We start from the raw sequence: 17,840 nt of genomic DNA, 5'->3' as shown, positions 1-17,840 counted from the left end.
GGATTCATAGTGATCATCACCATCTACATTCAGCTTACTGCAGGATGTGACTTCACATGACTCCAGTTTGCTTTCAGCACTGTCTGTGCTCTAGAAATGGCTTTACTGTTTGGTGAATCTTTTATTAATAGTCATGACTACTTTGTTCCAATAACGTGATAGCTGCAGTATGTAATAGGCCTATTTAGTATATAGGCTAATAATAAATAATAAACATTTCACTTTTGTTATTTTGCTGATAATACTTATATATTTTGTCTGAGATAGAGCTGAAAGCAGGATTTACTTGTAACGCAGTATTTACACTATTATTTCCACTTTAGTAAAAAAATGAGCGTCTTTAAAAAATACTTTAGAACCACATTTTTTGGACGTTGCGCTTTAAATTTAGGTCACACGAATCTCACATAGAGATTGGTCGGAAGTCATATTTTACACGCCCTCCGTTGTTTCGATCTAACCTCTGATTGGTTGTCCCGACGTCACTCTCTCTTTTCATCCACCCAATGAACGTGTGCTCGTTGCGTTTTTTTCCTCTGCTGCGAGCCCATTGCTACAAAGTTTACAGCAGCTACATTTGAATGCTACCGGTGGAGTTTTGAATTTTTCACATTGTAGCAGCGCGCAACAAGTTTTCGTTACATTTCACATGGTCTTCATGTGAACACAACCCGCTGTGTGCGCTCCGGACACGAAGCCTCATGAAGACTCAGTGACCCGCATGGAAACAGAGCTTTCCATCTGCTGTCGATTTATTGGTCGACCGGGGTTTCACAGTGGTGCTGGTCGATGTGAGGCTGGTTGTTGACTCGCTATCAGCAGCACGAGTGTGAAGCATGTGGCCTTGGTGATTTTAATTTTCAAACAGTGTTGCGTTACACAACTTCCGTGAGTTTTGTGTTGTGGAAGTCCACCAAGAGTTTAGATTTTGTGTGCAAACTGCTCCACAAGTAGGTTAATAAGCTGACGGGCGATTTTGGGCGAAACGTAACCAAATATCGCACTGACTTCAGAGAAACATGCCTATTAGGCGTTTTGGGGGTCACAGGTCTCTGGTGTCTCATTCTCCAAAGCTTTCGTATGGTTATACCAAAATGAATATTTCAAGAAGTGGCTACAGTGTTTTTTCTGCCAACTCCACTACCGCCTGCACCGAACTAGCCAAGAAGATTACAGAGTAAGTGAGCTTCAGTTGTACAACACCATCATGATTAATGTCTGGTCATGTGCATATTTTTTGAGGGTTTACCCGACTTTAACTGCCATGTGCCCTGGCACAGCATCTGGGACTCCTAGCTTCTGATCACTTGAGGGCGGGGTGGGTATGTGTTGTTTTGAACTACAGCAGTCCTGCAGATCAGGGAAGCTACTCTGTGTAGGGTGTCTGCTGCAGGGTAGTTCATGACCTTAACACCGCATGTTGACCTTAAGATGATGGCACAACACATTGTGATACTTAAAACATTGTATAATCTGTGTAGGCGACATTCTCCTAAAAATTGGAAATATACTAAAAGTCATGAATCAAATGACACCGTGTACATGTATTTGTATGTAAGTTTTTGTTGAAATTGCAAAAGTCTGAACTTCAAACAGTAGTAAAGTTATCTTTTAAGGGGAGAATAAACTTGTACTTCAGAATTACATGCACCATACTACACCTCATAGTGTTACAAACAAGGGGTAGCACCAGTACTTCATGGGTGATTAGTTTGCAGGCACAATTTTCTTGAGCTAGTCTTATGTTGCTAAATGCTGTATATTGCCCGTATAGATGCTTTGCGGGCAGGTGTTAACTTCTTTCTGTTTAAAAACATGAAGTTAAACCTGCTACAAAACAACCTTTAGCAGTTAGTGGCCCTTGATTTTCAAACTGTTGTTTCAGTGGATTGACTGAATCTTTGTACCAGCACACATCGAAAGCATCTTTTGATTAATTCTGTGAATTTTTTTTTTCTCCTTAATCCCTTGACAGTCCAGTCGTGGATTAACAACACACTAAGCACATGTGCTACACCGATGAGATGAAAGATCTTTTTTATTAGATTATGACTGATTTGGGGTTTAATCTTGGTGTGCTGTGGGAGATTGAGAGGAACTGTTGATGGGAATAATTGTGATGAAAGGAGCGTACTGTGCAGACACTGCTCTACCAAGGGAGGAAGCAGGGCACAGATACTGTGTGCTTGATGTTAGTGTGGCTGTTAGTTATTAGTTGGCAATGATTCATGGTTCATTTAAATTGGTACTGACTCATTAGGAAAAACAAGTGAAACCAGGTAAGATACAATAAAATCAAGGTGAGGACAAACCAGGTAAGATACAATAAAATCAAGGTGAGGACATATCCGTAGTACTTATGAAGACAATGACTGAGTCTGATCTCTGCCAACATCAGTATGTCTTCTTGGCCAGCTGAAGCCAGGGTGCAGCCATGTTTTTTTCCAGTCCTGCAGACTTGTCAGACAGCCAAGCAGATGTTGCATTGCTCGCACTGTGAAAAACAGCTTAGCTTTCTCAGTTTTCATTGTATGGCAGCACTGCCGAACTTTAAAAGAGCGATTATACTTTCACTCTGGAGCCAAGGTTAAGTAATGACATGAAGGCACTGAAAATGTCATTGATTGCTGAATGTTTACTCTGAGGTGCACATGGGAACTCGACTGTGTGTAAACATCCCTGGACCTAAAGTCCTTCTTTTAAAACCATGTGCTTCTTCACTGAATGTGACTGACAGAAAGCAATTTAAAAGACTACAAAGTGGGTCTATCGCCTGTTAGAAAAACAGATATGTAGACTGAAATGCATGTGATTGTTTTATTTATGTCTATTTCCATACTTTAGTCCTAATTGATGATGGCATATTGGAGCAAGGCTGTGGTCACAGAGAGGTCTGTCTTGCCTTGTGGGATTCCTGCTGAATGTACAGGCAGATCTTCCCACTGTCATCAAACGCTTACTCATCCGACATATGCTTGAAAGGGCCATCGAGTTCAGTATTAATTATTGGCGCTTTTGCGTGGCAGTTTGATTGTAAAATTGTGAGCAAAACTTTTTGCCCAAGGCACATTTGTGTTCATTATGCTTGGGTGTGTTAGGAGTTCTGTAATCTGGAATGTTCTGCACTAAATGTTGATATCACTGTCAGCTTAGTTCATGTTTGTGCCAAGTGCTTTTTGTGGATGTTTTGATGTTTTCTTCTTTGAAGCTGCTAACAGATTTAGAATCTTATTGCAATTACAGATGTGAACTAAACAGAACCCTAAATTTATAGGCTTCTGTATGGCTGCCGGATCTTCTACCATATTATTGCAGCAATAAATCATTTAAGTTCACTGCTTTTTGGTTTGTGGGGATGCATATGAGAAGGTGTAGCAGCATCTAAAGTTTGTATGTCATGGCTTGCAAAGTTATATAACATATAATAACACAGGTGATCTTTTTCTTCAGTTGATTGACTTCTTGTCTGATCTATTAGATGTCCAAAAAGTGAAAAATTCACGTTGCATCATCTCAGTTTCAATTAATGGAATGGAGAAAGGTGTGTGTGTGTGTTTTTTTTTTAACATTGTGGTCTGCTTCCCCCAGACGTTTGGGTATTGAATTGGGCAAGTCGGTTGTTTATCAAGAGCCAAATAGAGGTAAGACTCATAAATGCCGTCAGGTCCTTCACTTGCACAACAAATGTCTTAGATTAATGATTTGTGGTCTGGTGTTCTCACACTTATCTTTTGCATTTGAAACCACAATGACTGTAATTTTTTGGTTTTGTTTTCAGAGACTAGAGTGGATGTGAAAGAGTCTGTTCGTGGACAAGACATCTTCATCATTCAGACCATTCCCAGGTGACACTTACGTTTGTTCTTGATGCCTTCATTTTTTTAAATTAGCAAAGAACTAGAGACCCTCTTGTGATGGGGTGACAACATGTCAACATGCTGACGTTCCTGACCCATGAGCACTCAGTAATCATTGCTACATTATTTTATGAGTACTCACTGTTCATGAGTCAGATTAAAACTGTCTTTGAAATTGGCCTTTTTGATGTCCACTAGACATCTATAAACTTTAATGACTGTATCCTGCACGGTTGTCATGCTAACACATTGACAAAGTCTGTTTACAGACAGACGGGCAGTAAACATCTGTCATAGCACTGAAAGTGGTAGTTAGTGGTAGTGCTACGGGAGTTGTCCAGGACCATATTTTGCCACGATGACAAACAGATATGCTTACGAAGTGAAAACAATAACAGCTATGCTGGAGTGGATGGGATACAGTGAGACGCAACTTAAAACCACAGTGGCCCTTCCTTCTTCCTGCCCCCCCCCCCCGCTTGGACCACACTCCTTTTTCGAACTTGGTCTTCATTTTGATCTCAGGTACACACTGATTAAGTTTCATGACTGCATCTTGCACTGTCTTTACAGTATTGCATTGACAAAACCTGCCCACAGACACATAGTAAAGTATTGTAAATCACCTCTGCGGCAGTTCCCACTGTAAAAGATATCTCCAGATCACATCTTTCCGTGATGACACACACAAAGTTGGGCTCATAGAGTGAAATTAATACCTGGCACGCTGTGGCAGCTAGTAATCGTGGTACTATGTGTAATACGATGAACCCTCAGAGGAGTGTCAACTCTGCAGCTCTGAGTTGTTTAACTGCTTTTGCCTTATTGTTGTGATTTCACAGCCCATAGATTAAACAATTAGTTTAGTCTCATCAGCCTTGTTTTCAACAGGCAGCTGTTTTCAGAAACAAACCTCACTGTACCTGTCTGACATGAAAAAGCAGACTCTATATGACAAAATGACTGAACATTTTTAGTCAGGTTGTATCATAAGTATCTTCTTATGATCTCATTCATGACTGAAAGATTGTGACAAAAAAGTCAAGAATTATAACATATCCATTTGCATGGGAGGTCTGGGTGTCTTTGGTTTTGTCCCTGTTAATCGGTTAGTTATTATCAAAAGGCTCGCTCAGATTCATAACCAGAGATCACAGGAAGGGACATCCCATTTTTGGAGCTTCCTGTAGTGAAGTGTGTGCAAGTCCAGCAGGTCACTGACCTGCCTGTTTGGGATCTCTGGTTTCAGCAAACTGTCAAGGCCAAAATGGCCATATGCAGTGTCCTGTTACACCAACAGCTCTTTGCTTTTCCAATGTAGTCAAACTGTTGTAGTCATCATGAAAACGTATCACAATCTCACCACAATAACAGACTTTTGAAATCTAGCTAATGGGGATAAGTGATTTCGTGGCAGAGCAGAGCTTTGCATCCGGGACATGTTCAGGTATGCAGGTAGTCACACGTTTCTTTTGTTGCAACTAGATGAATATTATTACACAGCCACTAACTTCCCAGGTTTTTTGTTTTTTTGGCTTGTGGTTCAGAGGAGAAGCTGGTTAATTTGGAGTCCAGTAACAGGCCATGTGAGAAAAAACGTGGGGTAATAACATGACACTGTTCACTTGATTGACAGTAGTTTATTTGATGATGATTGTGTGAACAAACATTATGATGCTGACTCATCAACGCCCATCAGCGCATCCTTCTGTGTCAGTTTGGATTGTCTTTGTGGACAGTCATAAGCTCAGGGTAGTCTCACATCGGCACTGTGCTTTTGCAGGGTTGTGATATCTGATCTTATGTCTGAAATCTTGTTTCTCAGAGATGTCAACACAGCCATCATGGAGCTGCTGATTATGGCTTACGCCCTGAAGACATCCTGTGCCAACAACATCATCGGGGTCATTCCCTACTTTCCTTACAGCAAGCAGTGCAAGATGAGGAAGAGAGGATCCATTGTCTGCAAGCTGCTAGCGTCCATGTTAGCTAAAGCTGGTATGGTCTGTGTGTTGTACTTTTCTTTGTCATTATTGCGTTGTTGTTTATACACACTGAATGAAAGCTCAGATTAACTCATATATACAGTCTTGTAAAAGAACTGTCTTGGTGGCTGATCCAGGCCAAGTTGGACCAAGTCACTTGGGTGTTGACAGGCAGCGGGTAAAATTATATAATATGATTTGATGTGTAAACATTCTAAATTAGGCTTCAGATTACTGTCACTTGTTCTCAGAAATATTATTTTTTGTTCAGTAAACAGCTTTAGTAGAAATTGAGGTCACCCACAGTTGTCCTGAGCTAGTTAATTACCGCTTGCCTGAGGAGGAGGCCAGTGAAATTAACACCTCCCACCTTGTCAACAGCTCCATCCTCTTGTTCATGAGTGGATGCGCTTTTCCTTCTTATGGTGTAGTTTGGTAGAAAGAAAAGCTTAAGCTTTTGCTGCACATAACAAAGTTACAATCAGCCACTTACAACTGGGTACAAATCGTGTGCAAGTGTGGTTGCATGATTTATACATTAGGCCAGGAAAGATATTTAAAAGTGCACCACAATTACTTGTAACATTTTTTTTTTACTTACTCAAGCTCAGTTTAATATTCTGTTGCTTTAAAATATTTTATTACTTTACTATTAGTTTATTTTGCCCTGCTTACATGCATGTGCTAAAATGCCCATTGTGTATTTTTGTGCTGTATGACACCAGGGAGTGTTGTAACTTTGTGCTTCATACGCAGCAGAGATCTGTTCTGGAGCCATGCCAACTTTGCCGCATGTGTCTTTGGTATTGCAGGGCTAACTCACATCATCACCATGGACCTCCACCAGAAAGAAATCCAGGGCTTCTTCAGCTTCCCTGTAGACAACCTGAGAGCTTCCCCCTTCCTCATTCAGTACATCCAGGAGGAGGTGAGGCTAAATTACTGGACAGTGGAAAGGGCTGCGCCACAGTGTCACAACACTGATGGTGTTCTTCTGTACATCAAAGAATGAGTTTTGGAACTTATTTATGGTTCAATAATATTAATTTTTATATAAGATCAAAGGTCAGTGTACTTATGGGACTCAAAACGAATATTTCTTTCCTCAGATCCCAGACTACAGGAATGCCATCATTGTCGCAAAGTCCCCTTCAGCTGCCAAAAGGTAACAGTGAGCCTGGGGCACTCAGAATTTAAGTTCTCGAGTTTGCAGTCTCTGTTTTGCACATTCTTATCATGCCTTGGCATTTTAAATTACCACTTTATGTGTTTGTAGGTGTGTTCAGGCTTCTCAGCAAATGTCTTAATGCTCTCGTCTTTTGCAAATGTATTTGTTTGTATGTGTTGTCCGTTTTGCTTTGACACTTATGTGTCTGCGTGTCTGTCTGTCTCAGAGCTCAGTCCTACGCCGAGAGGCTGCGCCTTGGGCTGGCAGTGATGCACGGGGAGGCCAATCAGTTTGATTCAGACATGGCCGACGGTCCCCAGTCTCCTCCCGTGTGCCGCACCACCACAGGACACACCGGCCTGGAGCTGCCATGTAAGATGCACAATGCGGCCACATGCCTGCTCCTTGTGTGACTCGCTTACAGATATTTGTTAAAACTCCACTGAAAAATCAGTGTTCCATGTGTTCCATTACTGGTTTCATCACTTTCTTTCTGTGTTTATGCTGACTCCCGTCTATAACAACTTTATAACACAGGGCATACAGCTGTATTATCTGCAGGAATGTTGCAAATTATTAATGGATTTAAATGATAGATTGTTTCCACTGCAGATGGGAAATTTTGCTTTGAAATGACCTTCACAGTGTCCAGGATTTTGGAAACTGCCCATCAGTCCAGCTCTTTTGCTGTGTGATGTGGGAAGCTAAGTTTCCAACAATGACTTTCAAGCTGTGTGGTCATCAGACTAGAATGAGTAGAAGAATGAATGCCAACGCACGTTGCCATCAGCAGCTCATAATACCCCAAAGTGTTAAAGACTCGCAGACATCTAGGGATGGCTTTTATACTTACTGCCTTGTTCTTTGTAAGATCCAAACATGTTTGAGTAAGGACCAGCGGCAGAGCTCACCTTCAGCTTCAGTTTCACTCTTCTCTTAAAGTTTCCTAAAATGGACAGCTTTAGACAAAAGTAATGACCACGCTGACCCTGTGTATATACACACACACAGAGTTTTCTCAGCATGTCTCTCAGGTCAGCCCTGCCCCAGGCGTTGTTGTAGCCAGCTGTGAAATGCCACGGGCAGTGACTGACTTTGCTTCCCTTTTCTTCCTCAGACAGATTGATTTCCCTTCCCTCCTCATCTCATCTTGTCTCGTCTGCTCTCTTTTCAGCTGAATTTATCATCCTCTTACGCCTCCCCCTCGATTCGGCAATGTGCTTTATGTTGGCCATCTCTGTCTTCTCTGCAGCAGGAGCTAAATCACCCCATCACGTTTCTCTGTCTCTGTCTCTGTCTCTCTCTCTCTCTCTCTCTCTCTCTCTCTCTCTCTCTCTGTGTCTCTATCTCTGTGTGTGTGTGTGTCTCTCTCTCTTTCATTTAGAACCTCCTCCTCAGAAAATCAGTGCGATTTGGATGTTTTGGATATAACGAAGTGCTCTGTAATGTTTTATGTGTTTGTCATATGTCTTATGCATTAACATTTTCTGTACCATCTTATGTTTTTGCCAACACAGCCACCAGACATCATGTCCCTTTCCCTGGGATAGAGCTCCCAAGTATGACCAGAATGCTTGTGCTTCCTGTTGATTGTTTATTCTTCAATGCATGAAGCGACAGAATGAGCTACTGAGGGCTTCCACTTTATTTCACATCTGGATATTGAAGAATCAAAGTCACAGTGATGCCATAATTGGTGTTAATTATATCGCTATGCCACTGTAGTGGACAAAAACCCTTGCTAACAGTGACATAAACTGCTAAGGCAACATCCATGGATAAGGCACGAAAAACCTACTTTTCACCTACCATTATCAAAATATGGCATTATCATTGCATTGTAAATGTGCGTCTGTCTGTGTCCATCTGAATGTCCCTCTGAATAGATGGAGAACAGTTCATCCAAACTACTTAACTCTCGGCGAATGTATTGCTGGAGTCCTATCGACCTACAGTGTTGAAATCTGTTGTAATGTGGACACTCAGAATTTTTGATATTAATTAATTATAAATAAACTATTTGAGTTTGAATGTTAATATTATTGTTATGATAACGCAGTCAGTGTCAAGTGTGAAGTCATTCGATGAGCTCTTCTCAGGAAAGCTGTAAGCAGCGGAGGCCAGGCGGTCGATCCGTCTAACGAGCACGTTCGAATCAGACACTGCATTAGTGAAGTCAGTTTAGATAAAGGAGCGCCATCACCCCCACACCCCATAGAATCTAAATATAAAGTCTACCGGTGTTTTACTGCAAAGCGAGTTCAGGTCTGTGCATATCTCCTCCCAGTGCAACAACACTGTCAGCACATATTATTTTGGCTTCTTCCCAGAGCTGAATCAAAACAGCTGTGATTGCTAATGGCCTCCCCATTGATGCAAGGCATTTCGCAGATCAACCCCAGCTTACCTCTGAATTTACAACATGCATGCTTTCCCCAGCTGTGTTCTCTCAACCAGCTCTTTGTCTTTTTAACTACAGATCACTTCCAACTGAATTGCAAGCAGTATGAAGAACTCATAATATGAGTTTACACTTGGGTCAAGCAGGAGATTAGGTTAAACACTACGAACACGTCTGATGCAGGTTTGTCCTCCCTACATGCGAGTGTGTGGGAACAGCAGACATGCATTTTTAAGCCAACCAGGTGTTTTGATGACCCAGTGTCTGTCTGTTTATGCTTTGCTTTTGGCAAGGGAAAATCAAAGAGCTTCACTGTCCTGATACAGTGAAGCAGAAATGGATCATAAGATTCTTCTACGTGTCAATTATAGATTTTTTTTTTTGGAAGCCCTCAGTCTCATGGCCTCTCAGCTGAAATGGAATTTGGTTCTTAGGAATCTTTCTTAGGAATCTTTCTTAGGAATATAAGAGTTGTGACTGTGACATGAGTGGTGTGTTATTAAGTTAATTTCACCACAAATCTGAATCCCTCAGCCTGTCAAATATTGAGAAGTGGAGAAAAAGAGCATAAAGACACAATCAAAACATGAAACTGTGTAACTGAATATCATTAATGATTTATATTTAACTCAAATTTATATAATGAAATTGCATATAACTTGGCAGATTATCAGTTTTGAACCTGAGATTGTATCATTCATTAGTTGCTTATCATGAGCATAATCACGCCAGGTAATAATAGTAATAATGTCTTTGACATTTTTTGAAACTCTGCTTGTTATACATTTGCATCTTGTTGCTTGATACTCGTACCTTTTAACTTCTGTGCTTCATAACTGCTTGATTTTCTTTTGTTTAGGTAAACTTTTTTTAGATCTTGTGTCTTGGCTTCCTTTCCAACCCAGAAATCCTTGACCATGCAAACATTTTGCACACAGGCCTTGCTGAATGATCTTTTGATGGATCTGGGACTTCTCAGTGTGCTTTGCTGTTGTTTGGAAGAAGTTAACTGATATCATCAGTGCCTCAGTCTGGGGTGGGGGTTGGGGGTGGGGTGGGGTCCTACAAGTCAAGTGTGGTGGCTTCCAGACCTAGATCGATTATTACTTGAAATTCCAAGTATTTCAGACATTAGAACATTCCTGTCAGAGCTGAACGACTTCAACTGAGGATAAGCTCCAAGATAAGTTGCTGTATTCCTATCAGTTCTTATGTAATCTGTTTTAAAAAAGTGTTTGGTAGATTCAGAATAATGATCGATCCTGGTCTGAGGTTTCTGAAAGAGACTCAGTTCTACACCCACATGTTCATCTACCACTACACCAAAAGTAGTCACATGCAGTCGCACCACGTAGGAATGTACCTGTCACTGGCCTGCAGTTAACAGGTTGGTGCTGTGGTAGCTGTGAGCTTGTTGGGTAAGAGCTGCCTTGCATGGTGTTTGCAGGTTTTTGTTTTTTTTTTTTAACAAAATCCCTTCTCTCCAAATCTCTGTTAACTTTTCCTGACCTCAAGAATCCGTTCCTGATTGGGTTCCTAGGATAGACCTCAGTTATTTTCTGGAAAGTGATGTTCCTTCATCTGTGTCTTTCAGTAATGATGGCAAAGGAGAAGCCACCCATCACTGTTGTTGGAGATGTAGGAGGCAGAATCGCCATCATTGTTGTAAGACTTTAAGATTTTATGTGACTTACTGTGACTCAGCAAATTAGCAATTCATTCCTCATGTTGAACCTCAGGATTGTGTTAATGTCTGTTTTGGCAAAGTGCAGCGTGTTGAATGACTTTAATGTTTTTAGGGTTTTCACATATAAACCAAGTTCATTTTGTTGGTGGGTTTCTTATATACATAATTGTCTGACAGATTCTTTTCCATTCGGTAAATTCACCGCTGATGTTTCTCAGAAGGCTCAGACTAGCACAGCGAAACCAACTATCTGGTGATCTGATGAATGATGAATGAATGAATGTCACAGATCGACACAAACTCAGAAACCTAAATGTTGACATTCAGTTTTCCAGCAATAGAAATTTGTATGGTTAATGTATTTCTATTTTTCCTTTTCCCCATCTGCTGTGTGACGCCAATCCCTGCCATCACTTTGTCAGGATGACATGATAGATGATGTGGGGGACTTTGTTGCAGCGGCAGAAATCTTGAAGGAGAGGGGAGCTTACAAGATCTACATCATGGCTACACATGGCCTCCTGTCTGGAGACGCGCCAAGACTAATAGAGGAGTCCGCTATCGATGAGGTAAAACCCCGTGTGGATGGCACTGTAGTTAACATTCAGAGTTGCTTGGAACACATTTGTCAGCTGTGTTTTAATATGTGAGATAAGTTTTTGAATCTGATTGATTCATTTTGTAAAATAAATATCAGCTGAAGTTAATGTAAACCAGTCCCAACTCGGCACACATACATACTGTACATGAGCCTTCTTACTTAAAAAATGACTAGAATTAATTACTCCTACAAATATCTTTGACTGTGTTGACTCTTGTTCGCCTTTCTGAAGTTTCTGAAACAAAGAATGGGGTTGATTTTGTCATGTATCCCTCCATATTTATTTTTGCTCCATTTGTAAGACTTTTGCACATGTCGTCTGTGGTTATTGAGGGTGTTTATTGATGTCTCAGGAGGGGTGACGACAGAGGAAGTATCTGAAAAGTTTCTCATAACAAAAATTCCATATTTAATAACATTATTGTTTTTAGGCAGACTTGAACTCAAACAGTGTGATTATCCTGTATACTCAGGCCTTGTATTTTGTCAGCGTTGATTTCTTATGCTCTTATGCTCTTTTCAAAAAGGTTTAGAGGACTTTTTCTGCTGAATTCAGCCTCAGCATGAGGAGTGGCTTTAATTATATGAAAATGCCGTTATGAGTGTGAGGTTCTGATGTGAAATACGTAATTATACTGACATGGTTTGGGGTTTGTTTGCATGCATGCACGCACAGCAATGCAGTGATATCATTTCCAGATGGCATTTGTCATGCATTGATTATTCCAAGGCCAAGGACTTCCCCGCTCAGCTCCGCCTTGTATTTAAATGTACAGATTTCCAAAGCTGCAGAGTGTCAGTTTGAGAATAATCCCCCAAGGTTTGTTTTAACTTGAAAAGACATTGTGGTGCTACCTGAGAACCTAAACTGAGGGAACCAAAGGTCCCCATAGTTATGGAAACAGGCTGAAACAAATGTTGTTGTATTGAACCTGCAGGTGGTGGTGACCAACACTGTGCCTCATGATGTGCAGAAGCTGCAGTGTTCAAAAATCAAAACGGTGGATGTCAGTATGATCCTGGCTGAGGCCATCCGGCGCATCCACAACGGAGAGTCCATGGCCTATCTGTTCCGCAACATTGCTGTGGATGACTGAGGCAACACACACTCACATTTACATTCCTACACACACACTCACACACACACACACACACACACACACACACCAGTGACCAAGAACCAAGTTTACTGCACTATCTGCTTTACCCCATTGTTCCTGTTTGTTTTGATGATAAATATCATTAGAGAAATTGACTTTATTGGCTTATTCCTTTCTCATGTTACATAGAGAGACTGTACCCACACTACAAGCTGTTTCACTGAAAATAAATAAATATAATAATAATAATAATAATAATGATAATAATAATAAATATATATACATGTGCTTCCTACCATCTGAAAACATAATGTATCACTTGCGGCCTCTGTGTATCCTGCAGAATTTAAAAAATAAAAATTCTTCTTGGGCGAGTAACGTTCTTCTTGTTGTTTTTCTTTTGTTTGTTTTTTTTTTGTCAATGTAGACTTAAAGTGACAAAATGCTTGGACATACATGAATAACTGGATAAATGCAACAGGGGATCACAGCTGTGAGTGTGAGTCTAGAAGTGTTAGTGGCTTCGCACCTGAAGCTAAACTTTCAGTCACAGTTTCAGTCATAGCTGAGGCGGCTTGTCTTATGAAGCATGGAAAAGTATGAAATGTCAAACTGAGTACTGTGTTCAGACACAGTGCCAAAAGGTTCTCCTTTGCGTGTAGAGTCATTTTATAGCCACAGTATATTTTAAAGCACAGCACTTGGCAGGACAATACAGTACAGTGTAGAATAAAATGATGTAATATAGGCAGGGTGCTGGGATCTTTTTATTTAATTTATCCTAATAAATCCTGCCGCATGCGTGACATTCAACACAGATAGAATTGCCATTTCATTACATTTCAGCACGATAATTTCCAGTCATAATCTCAGTTGTAAATGTATTGACTCTCATTTTTTAATTCATGATTTGAATATGTGACGAATTCACAAGTGCATCTCACCCAGTGACCCATGACCTATAAAGGCTAGGAACAAATATATACATGTGACACATTCAACAGTTATTTTTACTACACAGGAAGGAAAAAAAAGCACCATAAAACCTACACTATGTTGTTCTGAATAGACTGAAATATAACTTTTAGTTTATAAGCAAGCGTTTATAAGCATTCTGGTGACATTTCATTACTCTTCATTTCATGATCTTGTTGTTTCCTGCCCAAGACCCTGAACTTGTTCTAAACGCCTCAGAGTCACTTTAAACTGCTGAGGAGCTTTGACCAAGTCCAGGGGCGAAGACATCTGATGAGTGGCCTGCTGCAATAGAACTACAATCTGATCATTGCATGCTAATAAAAATAATGCTAAAACAATAGTGAACATAAAAATCCTCCAATATCACAGAGCTAAACAGATTTCTACATTTCATGCGTAAAGTAAAGTAGAACCCTGTGTTACGAGATGACAAATCCACACACCTGCGTGACAGTGAAGCTGCTAGGCCTCCCTCCCTTCGCAAATGAACAACACTGAAGTGCGGAAGAATGTTTAAATGTGGACCGAAAGAGGAACTACCCGCAAACGTTTACTCGGCCACTTCCTCAAAGTAAAACAGGAAACTTGGTTCGGTCTAATCTGATGGAGTGGAGTGTGAGGGTGTGAGTTTGTGTGTGTGTGTGTGTGTGTGTGTGTGTGTGTGTGGCGGGGGGCGGGGGGTCTGGACCTGTGCACTTCAACTGTCTCCGCTCAGCAGGTTGCTTTTAGGGGAACCGTGCACAGCTATTTCAGGAACTGTACAGTGCTCCTTATTATAAACTGGTTAAACAGGAGTTTAGTATTCAAATTTGTGCAGCTCAGGGGTAGTTCAGGTTATTTTGTTTAAATTTGACTGCTATCCCCTCAGGCCTGGAGGCAGCTAGCAGACTTTTCCAACAAGCGGGATGTCATCTTGATGTGGAATCATTTTATGATGTGATGGGAACAGTTTTTTTTCAGTTGTTTGCTGTAAGCTAAGTGTGTTTGTGGTTCCGAAAGGCCAGTTCTTATGGACAACAACTGTGTACAACAATTCACTGTGTACTGCAAGTCCATCCAGAAATTTCAGACTGGTGATGGTCAATAACGCTACATAAAAACACAATGCCATAAAGCTTGTGTCAGGATACCTGAATATTGCAAGCCAAAGAAATTCAAAGCTGAGATTTAAATCAAAGTCACCTGACTCTTCTCCCTGATGTGTCATTTCAAGGTTTAAGGTTGAAACCTGTACTGAGAGTGTAATGTGTGCTTTTCATCAACAGATGGCAACAGAGATCTTAAGCTACTGTAAGGGTGTCAGCTGGAAGTAGAACAACAGGGGGGATTCTTGTTGTTTTCCCTTGTTGGTTGATTTTGTCATATTTTGGATGAATTGGAGTCTTCGCTGTAAAACCACAGAGTGAACATGCTTAGACCCCAACTAAAACAAGTAAGTATTGATAATACTATTGCAGATGTCAGTGCATTTTACTGTTCTGTATTTCACAGTGTTGCCTTCCTGTTTCTGCCTGAAATCTGGACATTCAGAATACCTGTGACCTGGAGACATCTGTTTGCTCTTACAAGAATTATACCGATTGTGTCAGATCTTAGTGCTGCCCTCTTTGGATGGGTATCATGACCCCACGAAGAATGCGGTGCTCAAACCAGCTGGGGAAAAAAACAAATCACTGTTCTTTTTACCTCTTCCAGCTTTTTTTGGGGGGGGGTCGATTTGTTGATTTATTTCTATATGTGACATGATTTCCTTATTCATGAGAATTAATGAGTTTGTGTTTACCTAATTATTGACTTAAAAGTGAACTTGCTTCTCAGCAATTAATGTGTAATCTACACATCTAAATTAACAAATACTTTCACACGAGTCACTTCTTTGTGCTTCTATCTTTTATTACACATTTCAGTCCACATCCCACTTACATTTGTCAAATACACAGTAGAATAACATTTATGAGAAAATGGTATAATAAAAAAATCTAATGTATAAAAAAAAACAACCAAAAAGAATGGTCATTTCAAAATGAAAAGTGCATTTGCAGTTTAAATTTGCATTTCACTGCTTTTTGAAACATAACAAGGATGTCATGTTGGAATTGAATACAAAAAAAATTGTAAACATGAGGTGCTACAGATGAATTATTAAATTAAAACAGTTTATATGGGACATACAACTATTGCACATACCACAATATATATGCTCTTTTAATCAGTAAGCAAACTGTTGGCAACAGTTTTTAAGTCTTGATGCAAGTAAACATTTTCATTTAAAAGCCAAAAACTATACATTGATCTAAACACCAGCAGCATGTCACCAAATAAGCAGCAACAACATTACATCAAGTAAACAACTGAGTTATTAATGCATCTTCCTTCTTTCGTTCCACTGGCAGTCTGTTTAAGTTCTCTCTCATTGCATTTCTCTGTAGTTTCTGTTCCTCTCAGTTGTGAAACCTGAAGTGTCCAGAATCACTTATCTCAGTCAGGCAGCTCTTCACTTCACACCCCCACTGACTGAAGTCAGCCAGGCTCTTCTCTTTACTCTCTCTGTGTCCAGCAGCACAACATGTCCTCCATTCTTTCATCTCTGGTCACAAAACATCTCTCCTCTTCCTTTGTCTCCCATTATGACAGAATACAGCTGTTGGTCTTGTTCATGGGTGGCCGGAAGTTGGTGTCTTTCGGAAAGGTCTCCCTCCGCCTGCGGAGCGCGGGGCTGAGCCGACTGGGGAGGTTCGCCTGCTGCAGGAGCTCCTTGAACACCTCCACCACGTTGGCGTTCTCCTTCGCCGAAGCTTCCAGGTAACTGTTGTTCCAATCCAGCTCTACAGTTGACAGGACATCCTCGCTGGACACCTGACGCTCCTCGTCCCGGTCCACCTTGTTCCCCACCACCACGATCGGCGTGTACTTGTCCTCCTTTATCTCCAGAATCTCATCTCGAAGGCTCTTGACAGCCTCCAGTGACTCTGGGTCATTTACGGCGTACACCAGCGCGAAGGCATCGCTGTTTTGGATGGAGAGCTTGCGCATGGCCGGGAAGGAGTAGCTGCCACTGGTGTCCAGGATCTCAACTGTGATCTTGACCCCACCAATGTCATACTCCCGGCTGTGCAGCTCCTCCACTGTGCGCCGGTGTTTGGGCTCAAACTTGTCTTGGAGGAAACGTTGGATCAGGGCTGTCTTGCCCACTCCTGCTGCTCCAAGAAACACTAGACGCACCTGGGTCTTCTCCTTCACCTCCAGAGACATGTTTGGTTTTTTGTGTTTGTTTGTTTGCCACAATCAACACAAATGTCCCAAAAACTGCCTCGGTTGCTGTAAAAGTGATAGCAAATTTCACCTGTCACTGACTTCTACCTGTTTAGTTTTCCTTTTCCTTTGGCAGCTTCTTGTGTCTTCTTGAGCCTCTTTCCTTGCCTTTTTCCCCCCAGTTTGATTAAGATGGCAGTGGCTCTCTGTCAAAGCTCTGCAGAGTTGGTTACTGGATACTCCTCTGTGTCTGATCCTGTACGCACTGCCTTTTATGCCTGTTTTGGTGAGAGAGCTGCCATTCCCCCCCTACAATAACAACCAATCAGCAGAAAGCAGCCTGTTGAAGTGTAAAATCCAGGCAACCAATGATGGCAGAGTATGCAAATCAGTGTTCCAGGAGGAAGGAGGTGATGTCTAAAAGTGAATCAACAGCAAGCAGACATTGGAAAATGTTTGAGCTTGGACCTGATTATAATGTCAGGCAGTCACTGAGTGCCTCGGAGGAAAGACATCATCTGCTCATGAGTGTTTTGACAATATAAGGACATGGAGATAACCAGTTCCATCTAGATCTTTCTTGCAGCAAAGTGTTCAGTACAGAGTGTTTTACACATAGTGTTTTTCCACAACGGTAGATGACAGAGTGGAATCTGACCTGCTCTTGTGTTAGTTCTGGTTCTCCTTTATGAGACCGGATTGTCCTATAAATAAACACACCTTTTGTTAAAGTACAATATGTCATTGATTGTGATAATTTTGTTACCGGACATCATTTTGTGTGAATATGCTTGGCATGTTCTGCAGCCAA

General features: G+C 41.1%; 2 protein-coding genes across 4 annotated transcripts; one reads left to right on the top strand and one right to left on the bottom strand.

Annotated features, from left to right (window-relative positions):
- The first annotated feature begins 491 nt into the window (after positions 1-491).
- On the top strand, positions 492-13,181 carry LOC124070448 (phosphoribosyl pyrophosphate synthase-associated protein 1-like). Of its 3 annotated transcripts, XM_046410370.1 has the most exons (11): positions 492-1,177; positions 3,589-3,641; positions 3,779-3,845; positions 5,683-5,855; positions 6,655-6,770; positions 6,952-7,007; positions 7,237-7,382; positions 8,528-8,569; positions 11,006-11,076; positions 11,521-11,667; positions 12,638-13,181. In XM_046410370.1, exons 1-11 carry the CDS (start codon positions 1,020-1,022, stop codon positions 12,794-12,796), a joined length of 1,188 nt encoding a protein of 395 aa, XP_046266326.1. In that variant the 5' UTR covers positions 492-1,019; the 3' UTR covers positions 12,797-13,181. The 3 variants fall into 3 exon arrangements, with proteins under 3 accessions (XP_046266326.1, XP_046266333.1, XP_046266341.1); XM_046410377.1 differs by lacking the exon at positions 8,528-8,569 and having other exon boundaries at positions 493-1,177; XM_046410385.1 differs by lacking the exons at positions 492-1,177; positions 3,589-3,641; positions 3,779-3,845 and adding an exon at positions 5,211-5,304.
- Positions 13,182-15,561: 2,380 nt separating this feature from the next.
- On the bottom strand, positions 15,562-17,357 carry LOC124070441 (GTP-binding protein Rhes-like). The gene has a single exon (XM_046410357.1). The coding sequence runs from the start codon at positions 17,027-17,029 to the stop codon at positions 16,403-16,405; it is 627 nt and encodes a 208-aa protein (XP_046266313.1). The 5' UTR covers positions 17,030-17,357; the 3' UTR covers positions 15,562-16,402.
- Positions 17,358-17,840: the final 483 nt, after the last annotated feature.

This window comes from Scatophagus argus, chromosome 2 (genome assembly GCF_020382885.2).
Source record: "Scatophagus argus isolate fScaArg1 chromosome 2, fScaArg1.pri, whole genome shotgun sequence".
NCBI classification, from domain to species: Eukaryota; Metazoa; Chordata; class Actinopteri; family Scatophagidae; genus Scatophagus; species Scatophagus argus.
The sequence above is the reverse complement of the archived record's forward strand: the minus strand, read 5'-3'. Positions and strand labels throughout refer to the sequence as shown.